Below are 19,996 nucleotides of genomic sequence, written 5' to 3'. Positions count from 1 at the left end.
GCTCCTTCTCCAGGAAGCTCAGTGATCTGAAGGACCCGGGGCCGATGGAAACCGGGATGGCATAACCTCTTCACACCGACCTCCGACTTTACTTGTATGAGCATGGGGTTGAAAGGGCATTACTAAAAAAAGAGGGTTCTACCTTCTGGTAATTGGATGTATGCATTGACACAGACAAGTACAAATCCCACAAAGGTCCTTCAGCTATCGATCCTGCCGCATAACCTCTATTTTATCCCAACAGACCTCTGGAGATTCATGGCCCAAAAAAGCAGCCTGCTGTAAAGACTGATTATGGTGCATTCAGCATCTGGGGGCCCTGGACTCAGACACAACTCACTGGAATGACCTCAGGGTGACAGCCTGAGTTTGACCTCATTTATGGGAGATTCTGGGGCAGAATGATACCTACTGGACTCGTAAGCTCTTGAAAAGAGTGCATATTTGGAACATATATTTTTAAATGTTTACGACAAAAAACAATCAAAAACCCCAAAACAAACAGGATATCAAAAAAGGCCATTTGGTTTCATAATTAAATGCAGAAATTAAATCCTTAACCCTTCAGCCTACATAAAGTATTGACGATATTAATTAGAATATTTTTCAGAGCTTGGACATTTCCAAAGGTAATATTTGTAACTATTTGGATTTTCATGAGTTTCATGAGTCACAAAATTCTTTACACACATATATATATATATATATATGATGCACTACTATATGCTATGGTCAGTATTTTTTTAAATGTATCAACTGCATTATGATTATAAATGCATATTTACAATATAATATTTACACTCGGCTTTGGCGCTCACTCGATGTTCCAGGCGGCGCTTTCCTGACATATTCGAAATTCCAGCGAATTGGTGTGGAAAATCAAACTGAGGCCAACCAGATGGTACAAATTCCTAACATGGCCATGTCCACAGTGAGAAATTTGTATTTATTCATCACATATGTCTAACTACGAATTTCTACAGTGAATAATAATGTCAGGTTATTATGAATTAAACAGAAATATAATTTTTTCCACGCTTAAATGCTAATGTTGCCCACATGATATTATGTCTATCAGCACCACAGACAGTTCCACATGATTATTATACTATTAATGCAGCAACTGCACAGACTACTGGCATGTAATGTGTGTCCTGACCCAGCAGTGGCTTATTAGAGCGTGGCGGGTCATTAAATAAATCCTTGACTGAACGCAGAACATCGATCGTCAGGACGAAAAAGAAGAGATCCCACCACCAGAGGGAGACAGATGACCACAGCAGAAGCAGCTAGTAATGGACAGAAATAGATTTTCGCAGCAAAAGCCTTAATTTAAAAGACAAACACACACACGCACACACACACAAAGGCTTTTATTTTGTGTTTGCTTTAGCAGCCAAACCCCCTTAATTGTTCTTAATTGGGTGTGGACGTGATGATGAAACTCTGCCGCGAGAGCTCGGGGAACGAGGCGCAGCTTATTTCACAGTTAATCATAGTGCGATGCGGCCCGAGTGGTCTCGCAAATCCACAAATCGGTGGAGCAAATGAATCAATGGCTTCGGTTCGTACACGGCACCCTTCCTCCTGCCCCCTCAGCTTTCCTCCGGGGGAAGCAGGCCAGTTGACCTCTGCCATGGCCTGAAATCAGCTTGATGCTGCCGTATATTTAATGGTGAATCATAAAAGTGTTTTGTGTGTTTTGCTTCATGCTGGGTGCTGCAGGCCACTGCCGAAGTGCAACGTGGAATGCCAACAAAATGTAACACAGCAGAATCCAGTGATGAATACAGACCACGAGTCAAAATCAAAAGTGTGTGTGTGTGTGCTGGGATAGCAAGTTTTTTTTTCAGAAACCCTCTGGCCAGAACCCTCCTGAACAACAAATCACCTCACCCTAATCCCTCTCTCTCCGCTTGCATATGAAAGATGCGCCCATATTATTCATTATTCATATTTCTACTGAGAAGCATACTTACTGAAGCCTCAAGAGGTCCCATTTTAATGGGAAATTATATTTTAATAGGCAACAAATGCTGTGTTGCAAAGTGCAACCAAAGAGTAGAAAAAAAATCCACTAAACTGCCATTTTCCATTGACAGTCTAAATTGTGGTAGAGAGCGAGATAAAGAAAGAAGTCGCTTCCTGCGATTGCATCATTTCCTGCCGAAGGAACAACGTGCTGGGTGCATGTCAGATAGGTGAGAGATGCCAGAAGGGCAGCCGGAGACGCAGTGATGGATTCTCTGCCGGTGTACCACGGAGCCATTGGTAAAGCCGTGGGAGAGAGGAGGCTCAGCGAGTCTGGGAAGGATGGGAGCTATCTGATCCGAGACAGCGAGTCCATGCCCGGGGTCTACTGCTTATGTGTCCTGTGAGTAGTATCGCAATTAGAACGATGTGAATATCAATAAAACTAATAAATGCAGAAATCAAATCTGCATGACTAATCGGTAACAGTTTTTTCCCCTCCAAGCCCATCGGCTCTGTGATTTATGACTGTCTGTGGTATTGACAGGTGTCAAGGATATGTCTACACCTATCGTCTCCACCAGAACGCGGAGGGCAACTGGGCTGCAGAGGTCAGGTTCTCTACCCCCCAACTCCCTTTACATGCCTTACATATCTATATTCAAAAGGTTGATGTGGTCTGAATCTATATTTGACCCCATTTAGAAAGCTATTCCAGGGCAATCAATTAAACTGTTTAATTTCATTATTTAAGTAATTTTAAGTCATTTTAATTCTGTTTCACCAAAAACCAAACAAAAAGCCCAATAAAACTCTTCCCTAAACCCCAGCATAATACTGACTGAAATCATAGCAGATGGCAGTGGTGCTGGGTTCTAAAGCGAGCGAACCTGAGTTCATTATTTTTTGTAATTTCTGTATGTCAGAACATATTTATTTAGGACACATCAATACTGTGTAGTTACACTTTTCTTTTTTACTTTTTTTAATGATTTGATTGCAGACCTAATCCTAAATTTCAACTATATAGCATGTATATGTTTTCATTTATTAAATTGTATCATGCATTCTAAATTCTTAAAACACTGTGCGGAAGAAATAAAAGATACATTTAAATAAAAATTATATGAATAGCAGTACGAATATCACCAAAACATGATCATGATTTTTTTTTATAAAAGAATGAAATGTCTCAACAGCCTCTGTACTGGCCATCAAATCTCATCTACTGCTCTAACCTCAAAAAGAAACCGCAGCATCCACATGCATGCGTCCCTGCTGTAGGTGGTCTGTCTGAGCCGATGGGCCTATTTATATGCAAAAGAAGAAACGAGTTTCAAAATTACACAGACCCACACACACAAAAGAGCTCATCTGTTCAATGACATACAAACTACTGAACACGTGCGAGCACTTTTCACCATGCACACCTGTAGCTGAGCTTTCCATTGCTTCCTGTTTTTCAGACAGCACCCGAACAGAACAAGCGATTCTTTCGGAAAATCAAGAACTTAATAAGTGCCTTTGAAAAACCAGACCAGGGCATTGCAATTCCACTTCTGTACCCGGTCCTTGTGCAAAACACCCGCCGCTCCCCTCAGCCTCAACACTCTGGCCAGCCTCCAGTCTCGCCGGAGCGCCCACCCCTACAGAAGACCAAAAAACGCTCGTCCTTCTGACTGACACGCTAAACGGGGTCTCATCAGGAGTCCTCTGAAATCCTCCTGCCCTTTTTTTATTTAATTTTACTCTTTTTAATCCTTTATTTTAATGTGCCTTTTGTCTAATTTCAAAATGTGATATGGTATAATTCTGTGAATTAATGCTGTACAAACAATATTTGACTCAATTTAAGTTGATGCTATTTCATGATTTGAGTGCTGGTAAAATAAATTACTTACTGACACAATTACAAACTTTATAAACTCTTAATTTATGGGCCTGAAATTAAATAATAGAATTGCTCCTTGCAGCTGTATTACTGTTGTTATTACTATGAATGGAATTTAAATAATTTTAATAATAATATTAATAAAATGAGCGAGTTCAGAAAAGCTGCCTGTGTGGTGTGTAACAGGAAAAGATGGGTGGTGCACCGTTACAGTTTACATTCTCCTCAGAAACAGTTCTGGTCTCCTAGCAACCCATCTCTCAACAGTCCACCCAATCTGATGCTGGAGATGGGACAAGCCGTATCATATGGGAATTCAAAAGGTCAATTGCTGATTCTCTGCAGGCATTTGTAGTTTGAGATATTTGTGGACGGTACACACACTCTTCAGTCCATATTACACCACACACTCAGCCAACATCAGAAGCAGAGAAGTGGGTGGGAGGTTAAGGAGGGACTACAGCGGGATGTCATTATGCATTTATGACAGTAAATGTACTTCTATTTTGCCAGGAAATTAAAAAACAATACTTTTTGTAAAGAATGCATTGTCATGTATGTGCTATACAGCAGTAATATTTCATAAATGAAAAGAAATTTCATGGTGTTAGTAATTTCAGTCGGAAATGAAGCACATTTTTTTATGACTTGGCATAACTGTCAAGATTTATAGGCTTGTCTTGACTTTTTCTTTTCTCTTGCTCTTTTTATTCTCTGGTGACATAAATCGAAAGCACATCTTCGGATTGCCTGTCCCCGAAAGTACGTTATGAGAAGGCTGAAGCTGCTCACAGGCTGGAGTGAAAATCCAGTTGCGATTTTGACTGCAGGGAGGCCAAAACCAGGGCTGTGGCAGGGAAGGAATGTCCCTCTGCTGTCGTGAATAAGTGGAGGCTGCGCCATTTCTTTTACTGTCAAGTGACGTTTTTGCAATTGTAGGTTTAACTGATATTTTGCACGAACGTTACGTACATGAGCTTCGTGTAAACAGGCTTGCATGAAACAAGAGATGGGGTGTTTCTGACTGCTGATTCTTTCACTTCCATTTGTCCAGCAAAAATAAAAAATCCGATAAGCAGACCACATGATGAAAGCGAATCTTCTACACGACCAGTCATCTGTTTTTAATAAAGAGATAACCCAGATGGAGACTCTGAGAAAGGTCATACACATGCAAAACACACAGCATGCAAGAAAAATACAGAGTAGAGAAAAACCCCTGAATTACTGTTAGTGAAGTAAGAAATAATTGTGTGGGCATGCAACTGTCAGGCAGAGCAGACTGCAGGAAAGTTTAGAAATGTTCAGGAGGCTGTACTGACAAGCCGACATGAGAAAACATGTGATATTGGATGGGAGTGTGGGCTCTTTAACACGCCAGGGAACAGACACACACCTAGATGAACTTTTGGACGAAATTCCAGAAGCATCTGAGCCAGTGACTCCCATACTGCAGGCTCATTTTTACATTTTATGAACCAAAGCCAAACCATCCTGTTTAATCAGCAGGATTTAAACCAGAAAAAAAAACAGTATAAGACTGCATGAAAGGCCTGAGAAAGGAAGTCTAAATAAAACAAACAGACAGAAATTGATTTAAGGGCTTTTAAAAGGAGTATGAAGCATTTTTATGAACAATTTTGACCTCTGTAAGGAGACAAAATAAAGTGACTCAGCAGTTCACACATAGTAACTTTAATTATATCGGCATTGACCCTACCCCGACCCGCCCATACTCGGTTCTCGAACAGTGTCATAGCTTGTAAGGTTTCATTAAAAACTGCATCTATTGGTTAACAATGTGAACACTTCATTATGTACGACAACATACTCAAAATTGTAGCACTTCCTTTTGTAAAGCACTTCCTATGTACAGTTTTTTTCTGAGCATATAATATACACACTCAATTTTATAACTCTGTTAAATTGTAACAATGAAATTTAAAAGAAATTGTATTCTAGAGAGATTTGCCTATATAGCATTTCATAATAAGAATATTTATCTTTAACAAGGCCTCTCATACACAAAATGTAAACTATAAATGTAATTGAGGTGTAGCAACCCAAACTGAACTGGTCTGCACTATTAATGATATTAATTTCCTTTTCTGTGACTTAAAGAAGCAATTAAGAAACAACTTAAAATTTGTGGGAAAATAAAAATACAAGAAGTGTCTCCATATATAAAAGCTAAGCCACAGCAAAAAACAAAACCGCATTTGCCACTTTAGAAACTCCACTTTGAACAATAATAAAATACCATCATTTTGTCACAATTAAAGGCAGTTGGAAATCCACTCCCTAGTGTCATCCTTATTATTTTTACATTTTTTCCCCAATATTAGTAGAAACCGTACATCAAATGTCTAAAAACAGGCAGTCTTTGGTGAGCAAAACCAAAAATGCAAAAACCAAGTCTCTTACCGTTGTTACCTCCTCCCAACCTCGCTTTGTTTCATAAAGTGAATGTTGTTGGCACTGTCAGATAGTTCCAGGTACTGTTCCACAGAGAGCATGAAGTAACCGTCGTAGCCGGCCACCTTGCCCGTGGTAAGAAGCTGCTGCTGCTCCGCCTCTGTCCAGGCCCTGCTCCCCTCCTCGCCCTCCTGGAGCCGCCTCTTCTCCCGAGCCCACGCCCGCTCCACCGCCCTCTGCCGGGCAGACTCCTGCACTTGCTGGCGGGCTTCTTCTGGGGTGGCCCCGTAGCGGACGCTGAGGCAAAGTGCCCCGTGGCGCAGCTGGATGTCGGCGAAGCGCCTAGTCCTTCCGGCCACCACCACCGTCATCTGCGACACAGTCATGTTGACGCCGTTCTCCAACATGCGCCCGCTGCTTGTGCCTCCGATGGCTGCCAGATCTTCTTCCACCGGTCCCGGTTTCACAAAGTAGTGTGTGTCAAGGCCGTCCTCTGTGAAGTGCAGGGCACTCAGGTAGACGGCATTGTTCAAAATGGTCGCCACTCGCCTGCTATCTTCAATGGCCACACCGATGATGTCTGCCGTGACCATGCCATGCTTGATGGCAAATTTGACCCCTTTCCCGAAAATAGAAGAGAGGGTCGAGAACCTTGGGGTGAGCCCGGAGCAGTGCTCCATTGATCCAATGGATGAGACCATGGGCAGACGATCCAAAGAAATGAAGTTTCGCAGCTGACGCTGGAGCTCACACTGAATTCCCAGAACCATCTGCTACATCAAAAAAAAATGGGACAGCAAAGTTTAACCACATACCCTTTACCAGGGCATGCTCAGTCAATGTCACTGTAAATAAGGTGTATGAACTATGGCACATGGGCATTTCGGCTAACATCACATGAAATATGTCAGAAATAAACAAATATGAAATGGTTGGTTATTTTTATCTTGAAAAGGGGAAAGTAAATTTCATATATAAATGCTTATCCATTTGTCTTTTAAAGGTGGAATCTTCCATAGTCACACATTTCAATTCAATAACTTTTTTTCCCTGTCAATGATTTGAATGAACATTGATTCTTGATGCATCTCAGTATATTGCATCTTCATCTGTCTGTTTTACTACATCATCAATAAAAATGCATTCTCAGCTAATGCCAATGTCAAGTAAAAGGCTGCAACTTTTCAGTACAAGCTTATTTAGCTGATTTAGCTGTTCCCATTGTATTCTTCATGGTTGCAGACATTAGCTGAGGGTGAACTTGCCTAATGTGGTACCTGCTGCCAAGTCAAACATGCCTATTGTCAATGGCTTTGTGATGGGAAAACCATGGAATGTGAATGAACAAGTCTTACTTAGAGCACAGTAATCACAGTGAGTGATACATCAATCAGTAGGTATTGCCATCCCTTGACATCCATTACAGCTCACAATAAACACACGCCAACACTAATGACATGCAGCTATGGATCTTTCTCTCGCTTGTTTAGGCTTGGATCAAGTAAATGCACTGATGAAGCAGGTTTTCAGAAGATGACCTGATTACACCTGACTGAAGGTACTAGAGAGCTGGCTGGCTCGATAGTCGACTCTCTGTGTCTCTCACCCACCTTACTGGAATCCCAGTCCTGGGTTTTTGTTTGGGTCTTCATCATCTCATATGTCTGCTCCATGCCGACCACATCAGGCTTAGGGAAACCTGGGACCACATTGTGGAGCTGAAATCCGAAGAGCTGCAGCCAGCTGCCAATGTCTGCAAACATCAACAAACAGGGATTGCCTCATGTCCTTTTAAGATAATTCATTCTGTTAAAAAATAAGGTCTTTGCTGACCTGTTGTAAATTGGGTGACTTCCTCAATGCTCCCAACAGGACAGTTGTTTTTGAAAGAGTAAAGATTAAAAGGTTTCGGATCACTGCTTAGTTCACCCCAGATGTTGTAGTTTGGTGCAGTCCAACGACCGGCCACAACATCATAGTCCCTCCTTCCAAAATGCACCAGCTTCGTTTGGGGGTCGTACAAACCACCATGGAAACCAATGATCAGTTGGAAGTGGGGGTTTGTGTCTTGATATATGTCTCCATATGGTGTATATAAAATCTCCTTCACAATTTTGCCACGGCTGCTGAAGATAGCTCGTGGCGTTCCCATGTTATCACATGCTACGTAGTACTCCTCGCCCGTGCTCAGCTCCATGGCAATGATGTGGCCCTGCAGATCGTAGTACAGAGAGGTGATCTCAGAGCTGCTGTGGTTGTACATGTGTGTAATCCTCATTGGATTGGCCAGGTCAGCGTAGAAGAATTGGAGGTGGTGGCCACTGCTCGACTTGCTAGAAACTCGCCTGCTTAATCCATCGTAGCGATATGTGACACTATGCTCCGACACTTTATTATAGACCTTCACCAGGAGGCCGTTGGAGTTATAATCGAAGATGTCATTACCTCGCATGTGCAAAAAACCATCTTCATCCATTTTGTACTGGATTTCACCAAGTCGAGTGATTCGATCCCGCACGTCGTAACGTAACGGTATCAGCCTTGCGCTGGTACCATGGCTGAGCAAGTTAATGTTGCCATTCAGGTCGTAGCTGTAACGCCACTGCGGACGCTCATTTACCAGGACCGTTTGTAACTGGCTGTCAGCGTCATACTCAAATGTGTGGCGTGTGATGTTCCCTTCTACGCCGACCCGAATGTCACAAATTGTGGTCCGTCCCATGTTGTCATATTGCACTGTCATCCAATAGGCGATAGATTTCAAGATTTCGTACTGCACCTCGATCAACTGGCCGTACGCATTGAAGATCTTGGTGTGCTTCATGGCATGTGTGGTGATGACCTGGTTCAAATCATAGTTGATGACGCTGAATTTTCCAAACTGCTCAATGCGTCCTGACACATCAACATAGCGATACAAGTCAATGGGAAGTGGTGTCTCATTGATTGTTGCCTGCATGCTGGTGACCCGGAAGTTGTTGTAACTGTAGTCGAAGCGAGCGTTTACCAGCCCCTCTTCGTTGTACTTGAAAATCTGCCGACCAACTAAGGGACCTGCATGAACAAAAAAGGCCGGTTCAGATTAACACAAAGTCCTTTCTTCAAACCGCCCTATAAATCTTCAACAGCGCTCACATGGAAATGAACTTGCATTAAGGATTCATGTTTAAATGGACCAAGCATCCGTCTGTGAACAATTAATGCAGTAACTGCAGCCTGGATAACACATTTTGTGCTCAAGTATTGGTGCTGAGCTTTTAATTGAGGAACATAATGAAATATACCAACAAATGTTATGATTGGGGAATACGGCTCTTAATGCTGGGACATTAATTTTAAGAATGCTACAACTTACTTTCTTCCCACAGTTCTGTGGGTTCAGTTGAATTGTTCAGCTAGTGAGAAATGTGTCCCACGATTAATTAATTCAGTAGTGTTTCATCAACGACCTTTTGTTGTTACAGCCAAAAATTATTACAGTCTCCATGTTGTGCACAGACAAACACACATGAAGAGAACACACAGCAGACCAACAGGATACATCAGGCACACAAAACTCCTTCATTAGTGAGCACAGCAATTTACACCACCAGCTTCTTATCAAGCTCATTGTCCCTATTGTTTTCCCCTTCATCTTTTTGGATTGCCGATTTCAGGCAACAATTAGCTTTATCAGGCTCTCGAAAATGGCCATTTGTTGCAAGGAAAAAAACAGATCAGTTAATGGAAGGCAAAATTCAATTCTGTTTGAGGACGAAACGATAAATCAGCTGGGACACAGCGATAAGAAACATTCAACTACCACGGATGCAAAAAGGAAAAGAAGCGTCTCGTTATTATCAGCTAGAACAGCCAAATTAATTCTGCCAAACACTCCATGTTTAATCAGCTTATGCTATTTGAAAGCCATTTTAATCAACCGTTCTCTCCAGAGCAGGTTCGTTTCCTGTTGAAACTTATATTCATTTGGCCAAGAGAAAATGCTAGTAAACACGTTCTACCACTCTACGACTGGGGTAGTAGCCTACAGCGTAACATCCTGGTCCTGGAGCAAGTCACTTAACCCTGAGCGTCTCCAGGGGGACTGTCCCTGTAACTACTGATTGAAACGGCAAGGGCTCCAAATTCATTCTGGACCTCAATCAGCTGGCCAAAGATCTTTGTGTGTTTTATAGCATGCTTGTTAAAAGACCTGGTTCAAGTCATAGTTGGTGTTGCTGAATATCCCGATATGTCACGGAGCTGAGCTTTTTATTGAGGAACATCATAAAATACACCAATAAATTCACGCTGGACAGTACTTTCATTATTTGCTCATTTCATTATTGACATACTTACCTATCTGTCTATATCTGATGGTGCAAACAAAGCCTTCATGCATGAGATGGATGGTCTTGACCACGCCTGATGAGTCGTTGTGAGTGAAGGTCACCAGTGTGGTATCATACAGGATTTCGGATAGGCGGGCCTGCTTGGTATACTTGTAAATGGTGCGGCGACCCGTGCCAAGGAACAGTGTCTGGAGCAGACGTCCGTCTTGGGTGAAGTCCTGCATAATGGAGGCCTGACTGTCTGGCGGGCTGTAGATGTTGCGGTAGTAGCCGATTGACAGCATGGACTGCAGACTGTGGCGCACCATACTGGGCATTGTGACGGAGAGAAGACGGTTGGTCTGGTCGTATTCAAATATGTACCTGCGCTGACTGTGCAGGAGTAGCATGATGGACTGAGAAGAAATAAAACACATGGTTCTACAACTCTCCAATGTCTTTCTCCTCATATTTTTGATCACAGACAGATGACAAATGAAAGGAAATTGACTATTTTTGTATTTGTGTATATATGTATTCTAGTTAACTTTAACTAGTTAACGCTAGTCTTATTAACTTCAACACCAGCTGGTTTTCATCATAGAAAAATTTGATAGTTCACAATGATTTACTGTATTTGATCTAATCATATTGACCACAAAGACGTTTCTCCACCTATCTCTTTTAGAGTTCCCTTCAATTTGTCACCCATCTGTATTAAGTGAAAACTAAAAGAAGCAATACCTTCTCCACAAATGAATAGCTCCAGATCTTCCCATTGACCCAAGCGTGGGAGATCACCCTGCCATTTTCATAATCCAGCTTCTCTGTCCAGTTGCCCCTCTGTATGCTGGTCACCAGTCCAGTGGCAGAGTAGGTGACACTGACCCCATTATATTTACTGCTGGGCGACCACTGGATAGGCCTGCCCAGAGGGTCATAGAGGATCCTGAGGGTAAATTTGCGGTGGTCGTCATAAATCTTACCCACTCTTGTGGCCTGGTCAAAGTCTACGGACAGCAGATTTCTGTTATGAGCCTGTAACACATAACAAATTAATTTATTAGTAAAATACAACACATTGCTAGGAGAACAACAGAACATCCCCCTGATACCCACACACACAGCACACACACAAATTTGAATTATCACAAAAAACGTCAATTTTAGAGATTAAGAATGAAACAGTACAACAGGGATCACCGAACTTCTTAACCAAAATGGCTTCATGAATTATTATAATTATCTTATAAGAAAATGCCTCGAATTCCCTTTTCAGGGCAAATTTGTTCTTTTTCACGGAAGACTGAACTTGGTCTTTAGCTCCCATTACGAACCTGTTTGGAATCAGGGTCACGTTACTCTTTTAAAGGCGTGATGTGTGGAAATTACCACCGGTGCTAATAGACAGCATGCCACAGAATCAACAGACAGTGGCTGGACTGAAGATGTCCAGGATATCCCTTTAAGCACGGTGGGATAAGTTCAGGTCGTTTGGGGTGCTAATATGCATGAAGGCATTTCGAATTGCATTTTCTCATCCATTTTCTCCGCTGCTGGAAAATCACTGACATTTGGCGCAATGTCACTTTCCATTTCCACTCAATATTTCCAATTCTGCTCTATATATTAAAAGTCGTTAAATGTGACACAGGGAGCAGACAGTGAAGGGCATTTGTTACAGTCTCTCGCTTCATATAGCGATGCAGAGGTATGGGGTATGAAACTTAGTGAACGATGGCCCCTGTCTGCACGTAGAAGCCCTGCAGTTATGAAATCAGAGAGCGGATTGCGTTTTTAAACGGAGGTGGGCGTAACATGGCAGCACAGGTGGAAATGGGATTGAACATGGTGGCACCTTCAGTCGCCTCTCGTAGGTGCTATAGTTGCCTTTAGCCTGGTCCCGCCGCTGTCGCCACTCGATGAGGCTGGGGCTGTGCTCGCTGGGTAGGCTGATGTTGCAGCGACTGATCGCTGGGCTCACGAGGCCTGACGTTACGTGGGGCTCAGTGCTGAGCATTACCTCCAAACCACTGGCTAGTGTCACATGGAATGAGCCATCAGCGCTGACACGATAGCTGTTCTGAGCATGGTCTGGGCAGATGAGAAACGACCATTAATGTACAAATAAAATTATGAAGCAAAGACAGGCTGCAACATGTATCACGTTGAAAAATACAATATGAAATATGTTTCACAAATGTCATTATTTCAAAAGCATTAGCTACCTTCAAAAGCAACAGAAATATGCAGAACGGTCAAAAAATTATATATATGTTTGAGTGTATGTGTTTCTGAATTGGTTATTTTTAGATCTCATTTATACACTACAGACAATCACACAAGGATGTAAAACTAGTGCATTGTCAGCCGGGAGACAACAAAGCAAGATGTTTTGAAGTGAACCGAGATCAGTTTCCTGTGTTCTCTCTCTCTCTCTCACTCTCTCTCTCTCTCTCTCTCTCTCTGTGTGTGTTATGATGAACTGTTCACACATCTGCAAAGTTTTCTCACACTCGTCTCCATAATTCAAGCTGAGCATTCTTCAACCACAAACAGCCAAAACGCATTTATACTTTATCTACTCATAATAAATTCTGCTACTGCAACCCCACTGAAATAGACAAAGCAGAGAGGAAGGCTTTAATAGTCTCAGTTTTGGTTCTCTGAAAGATCGTCTGTTTGCCACAGGGTGATATAAGAGGAGGAACCGCTCTCCCTGTTTCCTTCCGACCAGCCTGTGCTCCTGTCTGTGTAGGCAGGCAGCTGGTGTGAATATGCCATTCGGCGTAAGGTCACGGCACGGAGAGGCGTATTTTTCTCATTGTGATAACAGTTTTTTTTTTGTTCTTGCTAGAATAAAGGTTCCGTCCTTGTCTCGATTCCTCCCTCCCTTTGGCTTCCTTTTTTCGTTGCTTCTCTCGTCTTCTCTGAGGCACAACTCAAACCACACAAGGGCGGAAACTTATTTGGAGTAAGCAAAAAATCTTGTATTCACAGAAAAGGCAGATGTACTGGAAAATATCATTCACACAGCAACAACAGCCAGACGATCTTTAAGGCCTAAAGGTCAGGAGCTGAGAGACTGTCTAACAATTAACCCCAATGGGTACGGTAAGTAACTCACCCTGGCGAAACGTGAAGATGGTGTCAGCAGCGGAGAAGTTGGTGGAGGTGACAAAGTTCTCCAGGTTGGAATTTTCAACTTCCACCCTAACTGACTTCTCCATGCTGCCCAGGAAGCTGCTGACCTCCCCAGTTGGAAACGTGACATTTATGACGTGGCCCTCAACATTGTACCTGTTAAAAAAAAACATAAAATGACTGACATCTATAACTCTGTAAGGTCGGCATCACCATATTGGTCATAATAGAAGATTAAAATCCCAATAATATGCTGTGATTATTGGTATCATGGATTGCTTACAATTATTATGGATGATTGTAAAATACTACGTTGAAATAGAAAAAAATAGCACATCTACAACACTGATTCTGATACATATAGATGGAAACATTACATCTTCATCACAAATTTCAGAATATTATCTTTGAAACACAGATTTAAAATACTACTTCTATATATCACATAAATATTTGTACATGGTGGGGAAACAACAACCAAATTAGAAGTGGCCTAGCGGGTAAGGAAACGGATTCGAATCCCAAACCACCAAGGTGCCACCGAGGTTGCCGTGATCAAGGTACCATTCCCTCTCTCACTGTACCCCGGGTGCCTTAAAAGCAGAGGACATTTCATTTTTGTGCACCGTGTGCTGTGCTGCAGTGTTTCACAATGACAATCACTTCACTTTATGTTTCTAGGGTTAGAGTAGAATTCTGAGCTCTTAAATATTCTTGCTAATGATGATTTATTTAATTACTTTTTCATGTGATTTATAGTAGCCTAGTGGGTAAGACTTTTGGCATAAACCAGAATACTCCAGTTCAAACGCTTAAAACCATTGTTTCCCCAGGGGGACTGTCCCTGTCACTACTGATGGCAAGTCACTTAGGATAACGGCGTCTGATAAATGCCGGAAATGTAAATGTATTTATTGATTTTTTTGTTAATTGAACTGTACTGTGGAATGTGACTTGGATTTGGATTTAGCTGGATCTCCCTTTTCAGACTGCTTGTCTGCCCACCAGCATTACCGTGTGTTCCTTTTCCTTTTTAAGGCTGTGTCAAGTTCACTTCTGCACCACACTGCTTCTTGAAGCCACCATGGCTTCATGCAGATTGGAAATGTCACCACAAGATGGCACTAAAGTAATACAGGCTGCCTACCAGTAAACAGGAATGGTTTACAGCTGCTAATAAACATTTATGACACCATTAAAATATTGATAGGAAAGTCTCTGCAAAATTATTGCAAATGAAAAAAGTCATGTTGCTCCATTATATAATATTTATAGTCGTAGGTAAACAAATAAAGAATTAACAGACTCTGCATTTTCACAGAAATTAGCTACTTGTTTTCTTTTAGAAAGAATTATTTCAGAGGAAGAATGAAGGATGAGTCTTACTCGTAGACTGTGGTCCAGCCGTTCTCATTGCTCTTGGTTGCTAGGAGACCAGTGTTGCCGTGGTAGGAGATGTGCGCCAGGTCATGGCCCTGCCCAGAAACTCTCTTGAGGGTGCGGCCCCCGCTGCTGCTGATACTCAACCAAAAGACCTGACCTCCCGGCACCACCAGCCAGAGGGGCGTGCCGGTGTTTGCGTCCCGCCGCACGTGCACCGTGTTGCCGCTGGCTGTGGCCACTGTGCTCAGGTGGCGCTCGGTGGAGTATGTGAAGTTGTAGATGTAGTCGCCGGTGATGGAGTGTTTGGTGTGCAGGTGGGTGCCGTTGGCGTTGAACAGATACAGCTCCTGGTCCACAACGGAGGCCACCTCGTACAGCCCGGCGGAGTTCAGATGAGGCCGGTTAGGGCTGACCGCTCGGATTCGGATGTTACCCAGGTCGGCAATGTACAGCGTGCCGTTGGGTGAGACAGTCAGCGAGGATGGCGCTTCAAGCTTGGCATCACGTGCATAGCCACCGTCACCTATGTGGAAATTAAATATTAAATAATGGATAAAAGGTTTGGATTTTGGTCAGGACAGGATTTGCGGTGGGGATTTAAGACGATTTTGTTTAGCTGTAGGTAGAAGGGGTTCAACACAGGGCTACTATAATAATTCCTGTACTTGGAGGAACAATTTAAGAGCAGAAGTTAGCTGAACTGAACTTCCTTTGCCTAAGGGGTGACATGATCCAGATACACAAGTTACATCCAAATACTTATAAGACCCTAAATTCAAACTCAAAAGCCCATAACCGTGGTCTGAGACTAGTAGATCTGTGGAATTTTTTCCAAAGTGTGCAGTTTAGAACTGTTTGAAATAGTTTGCCCAATGGCGCGGTGAAAGCTGAAACCCCGTATTCCTTCTAATGTGAAACAAGAACACCGCTGACAATTTTCAAACAACCTCCATGCAAGCTTTTTGGTTCAAATGACCTCCTTTCATACTTTTGTATGATCATGATGACATGAAATATGCCTTGCTGAAAATATGCAGTTCACCCTTACTGGTGTCCCTCTGAAAATGGACAGTGTCTACTCATTTATCTGAGAAGTATTTATTAAATAAACACATTTTAAATAATTGTGCAGTGTATATGCAACTAATAATTGCAACACCATGTTTTACCTACAAAATGAATATGAAATTGAACAGATGCATGATTTTGATAAATCAAATTATTTAGATTATTTATAAAATCTGAAATGCAAATAAATAATCATCATTTCAGTATCTGAATTCAATCCAATAGACCCATTAGCTCTGTATCGAGTACCTTATCTGTCAGGCATTATCCTTCCCTGCTATAAATTCCAGCACTGGACCACTTAACAAGTAGATTTAGTTTGTAGATCTCAACATTACTATTAGTGACCAAGCACAGATTATAATCCCTTAACTATATGGCATTTATGGGAACTGAATTTGGAGAGAGGTGAAAACTAAATGAAATTTTTGCTGAAAGACCCGTTGGTCCCAGGGAAGTCATGTTTTTGTACACCAAGATGACATATTCTACCCAATAGTGCACAATGGGAGTGGGGTTTCATTCATAGGCAACGGTCTTATCCAATGGACTACTACCACACACTAGACTACAAATGATTAGGGTGGCGTCTATATTACATGTCTAACATACAAGAATACAGAGTAAGAAAATTTATTAGATTGTGGATGCTGTTATTCTCGGAGACAGAAATAAAATAATAATACTGAATGCTAAAAATGTTACAGCGTTAAGCCAAATCTATTTTGGCGTCTGTTTGTTTACCTGGGCGACCCGCCCAAGTAAAGTCTATGTGTGGGAAACAGTCACTGGCAACTTGTAAACAAGAAGAAACTGTCAGGGTGCGGCGGTACGCGAGGCTCCAGGCTTCCTCTGCTTATCTCTGCTAATTTCACTCTGCAGAACGAGTTTTTCGCGCCAAAGCCATTAAAAGAGCTGGAACAATGCGCCGCGATTCCCTGACACTTGTCTCTCGCTCGATAACTTAAAGGCAGGAAATGCATTTTTGGCCCCCGTGGGAATGAGCTGCACATTAATGAACGAGGTTGACAACAATGGAAGTGTTCAATAAACGAGTCAGGCGGTGCGACATGAGCTGCAAACGTCTTTCTTAATCTGTATGAGTGTTCTGCTCCAAAATTTCATTTCATGATGCAAAGAACGTAACGCAATATTCCACACACACTGCTCCTCGAGTTGTTATTTCGGGCCTGTAAGATGGAAATTCCTCGTCCATGGAATTTTGTGCTTTTGTCTTTCATGAAGGTCCCCCCGCCTGTATCTTCGTCAAGCTGTCTCCTCCCCCAAACAAGAGGTGTCAAATGGCTTGAGGTGTCATGACAAGACAGAGACATCAAAGGACAAATCCCGATTGGTCTGTTTTTTTGGGAGTCAAATGTTCAAAAGAATTTTCTCTTTTGGGCTGAGTGCTTCACTTCCTTCTCCATCGGGAGCTGGGGGGTCTCTTCCTCTATCCCTTTCGCCTTTCTTTTATTTTGGGTTTTTCTGTAACATTGGTACCATTGTTATATTCAATATTTAATATGTAACTGCAACAGAAATCTACCCGTGTTAATAAGTTAAACTGTTCATTCTTGCAACCTCTATTGTGCCACGCCTCTTTATGTCCAGGCAACACCAGATTTACATACAGTGCTTGCTTGTCTTTTGTTTACTGGCCGAGACTGACCTGAGAAGCACTCGCAGTTGGGATCGATCTTGCAGTCGCAGTCGGTGGGGGCTCCCGCGATGACTGAGATCTCGCCGTTGGTGGTGACCTGCTGGACGCGGTTGATTTTCCGCTCGTCCGTCTCGGCGATGTACAGCACGCCCCGGTGCGAGACGGCGATGGCCTTGGCCGCCTCCAGCGTGGTGTGGATGGCCGACTTGCTCACCAGGTAGTGGTCGATGCCGGGCACCTGGCAGTGGATGGGCCGGCCGGCCACGATGTGGACCTGCAGGCTTTCGGAGACCTGGATGACGATGTTGTTGTCCAGGATGTACAGGGAGTTGTCCATGGGGTTTATGGCCAGATCTGTGGGCCATTCCAATCGCACCTAAGCAAGCAGACAATCACTTTTTGTGAATCTCCACTCAACCTTCGGAATGTTAGCGATACATAATACCATCAGTCTCTGTATGATGGTCTGCAAAATCTTCTCTTCTATTTGCACATTACATTACAGTCAGCTGAATTTTTTTTATCTGGAGTGACTGGAACAATTTAGGACTAAGAGCCATATTTTCCTGGCACTAAATAAGACGCAGAATTAATTTCACACGTCACTTTCATTAATTTGTTCATCAAAAGGCTTGATTTAATGTGCTGTGGGGTTACACTTGTGCTACACTTGGCCATGTGGGTGCATGAGAGCTGTCAATCATAAATACTCCTCGCTGGAAGTTTAAAACATCCTTAATTTTCCGGGATTGGAAATAATTACATACCGACACAAAGGGCCATGTTAGTTAGTTAGAGATTATGCTAACCAGCAATCAGTCCTTGCTTGTTTGTATTTGTTTTAATATCTGTATGTCCAGAAAACATAAATGGGGCAGTGGTGGCCTAGCGGTAAAGGAAGCGGCCCCGTAAACAGAAGGTTGCCGGTTCGAATCCCGATCCGCCAAGGTGACACTGAGGTGCCACTGAGCAAAGTACCGTCCCCACACACTGCTCCCCGGGCGCCTGTCATGGCTGCCCACTGTTCACTCAGGGTGATGGGATAAATGCAGAGGACAAATTTCACTGTGTGCACTGTGTGCTGTGCTGCTGTGTATCTCATGTAACAATCACTTCACTCAAAAAAAAAAAAATGCTGTGACATTACTGCCCCAATGGTCTGCGTCTTATATTGTGCTGGGAAAATGCAGCCGAAGAATCCTGCTTACAAACACAATGTTAATATAATAAGATCTCTTCTGAGTTCCCCTGGGGTGCAGCACCGGCGTGCCGCTCATTTCGCTCTCTCTTTTTCTCTCTCTGCGGTCCATTTTCTCTCCCATGTTCTGGTGATAAGCAGGTACGAGCAGCATTTCATCTTCAGCCAGGTTTCTGACCGTAATGTTGGAGCCAGCGCATCCAATAAGCTTGGGGTGATTTTACCATACACAAGGCTGGTGTGAAGGTCAGAAAATCTCCCAATTTTCACCTACCAGGTATGGACAGGTATGGTTCATTGCTTTCAAACTGGTTACTGGGACCACATCTCTCTCTGTGAGAAAATTCCTCTTTTTTTTTTCTTTCCTTATGCACACAAGCGTCAACCGCCGCTTCAATCTTTACTTTTTGAGGTCTACTATGCGCTCACTTTTTTTTCCTGTCACTAAATGTCAGCCAATAACTGTGATCACATTCAGCCCAGATTACAGGCTTGTCAAAAGCTGTCAGCATCACCGCAGACAAAGCCACCGTAGGTGGCCACCGCTACTGCCTAAACCACACTGTCCAACACACTGTCTGCGTGACCAAAAACCTGTTTCAGTTGCTGACTGATGATTTTCACGGTGAAATTAGTAAATAAATAGAAGATGTTAAATTACAACTGACGGGTTCAATTATTCCATCTGTCAGACGGCAATCCCATTATATCACCGAAATGATTCATCACCCTCAGCCAGGGAGAGGGACACATCACAAGAGTGGGTAATTTATGTCTGCATGAATAACTATTGATCATATCCAATTTCTGCTGCTCCAAACTCCGTCTCACACCCAACCTTGTTTAAAAAATCCTGGTTTTAAGAGCCAAGCGCCATCCAACGTTGTTGCACACCATCACCTTCCATCCCATCTTACGTGTGCCCAAACAAAATCCATGCTCAAAAAATAACTGTT

At 42.7% G+C, this 19,996-nt stretch overlaps 3 protein-coding genes across 7 annotated transcripts in view; 2 read left to right on the top strand and 1 right to left on the bottom strand.

Annotated features, from left to right (window-relative positions):
- The window catches only part of LOC114768020 (type-2 angiotensin II receptor-like), a 2,563-nt gene extending 1,510 nt beyond the window's left edge, over window positions 1-1,053 (top strand). Inside the window, exon 2 of the mRNA XM_028960060.1 lies at window positions 1-1,053. This exon is cut by the window's left edge and continues 1,025 nt beyond it. Within this exon, the coding sequence (XP_028815893.1) occupies window positions 1-65 (65 nt within the window). The 3' untranslated portion in view covers window positions 66-1,053.
- Window positions 1-19,996, bottom strand: part of LOC114768018 (teneurin-1-like) — a 179,354-nt gene that overhangs the window by 21,239 nt on the left and 138,119 nt on the right. For 3 of the 5 annotated variants that reach the window (XM_028960050.1, XM_028960051.1, XM_028960055.1), the window contains 9 exons: window positions 17,852-18,218; window positions 15,118-15,637; window positions 13,715-13,887; window positions 12,446-12,681; window positions 11,332-11,625; window positions 10,616-11,003; window positions 8,111-9,331; window positions 7,888-8,030; window positions 5,542-7,050 (listed from right to left, as the gene is read on the bottom strand). In XM_028960050.1, coding sequence (XP_028815883.1) covers window positions 6,292-7,050; window positions 7,888-8,030; window positions 8,111-9,331; window positions 10,616-11,003; window positions 11,332-11,625; window positions 12,446-12,681; window positions 13,715-13,887; window positions 15,118-15,637; window positions 17,852-18,218 — 4,101 coding nt within the window. In that variant the 3' untranslated portion in view covers window positions 5,542-6,291. Of the gene's footprint in view, window positions 1-5,541; window positions 7,051-7,887; window positions 8,031-8,110; window positions 9,332-10,615; window positions 11,004-11,331; window positions 11,626-12,445; window positions 12,682-13,714; window positions 13,888-15,117; window positions 15,638-17,851; window positions 18,219-19,996 lie in introns of those variants that run through there. The other 2 variants (XM_028960053.1, XM_028960054.1) reach the window with 2 other exon arrangements.
- Window positions 2,176-3,941, top strand: sh2d1ab (SH2 domain containing 1A duplicate b). Its single transcript, XM_028960063.1, has 3 exons — window positions 2,176-2,374; window positions 2,519-2,582; window positions 3,438-3,941. The coding sequence occupies exons 1-3, from the start codon at window positions 2,238-2,240 to the stop codon at window positions 3,648-3,650; spliced, it is 414 nt and encodes a 137-aa protein (XP_028815896.1). The 5' UTR covers window positions 2,176-2,237; the 3' UTR covers window positions 3,651-3,941.

The sequence above is a fragment of the Denticeps clupeoides genome, chromosome 18 (assembly GCF_900700375.1).
Source record: "Denticeps clupeoides chromosome 18, fDenClu1.1, whole genome shotgun sequence".
Taxonomy (NCBI): domain Eukaryota; kingdom Metazoa; phylum Chordata; class Actinopteri; order Clupeiformes; family Denticipitidae; genus Denticeps; species Denticeps clupeoides.
Note: the sequence above shows the minus strand (reverse complement) of the source record. Positions and strands in the feature narration are given on the sequence as shown.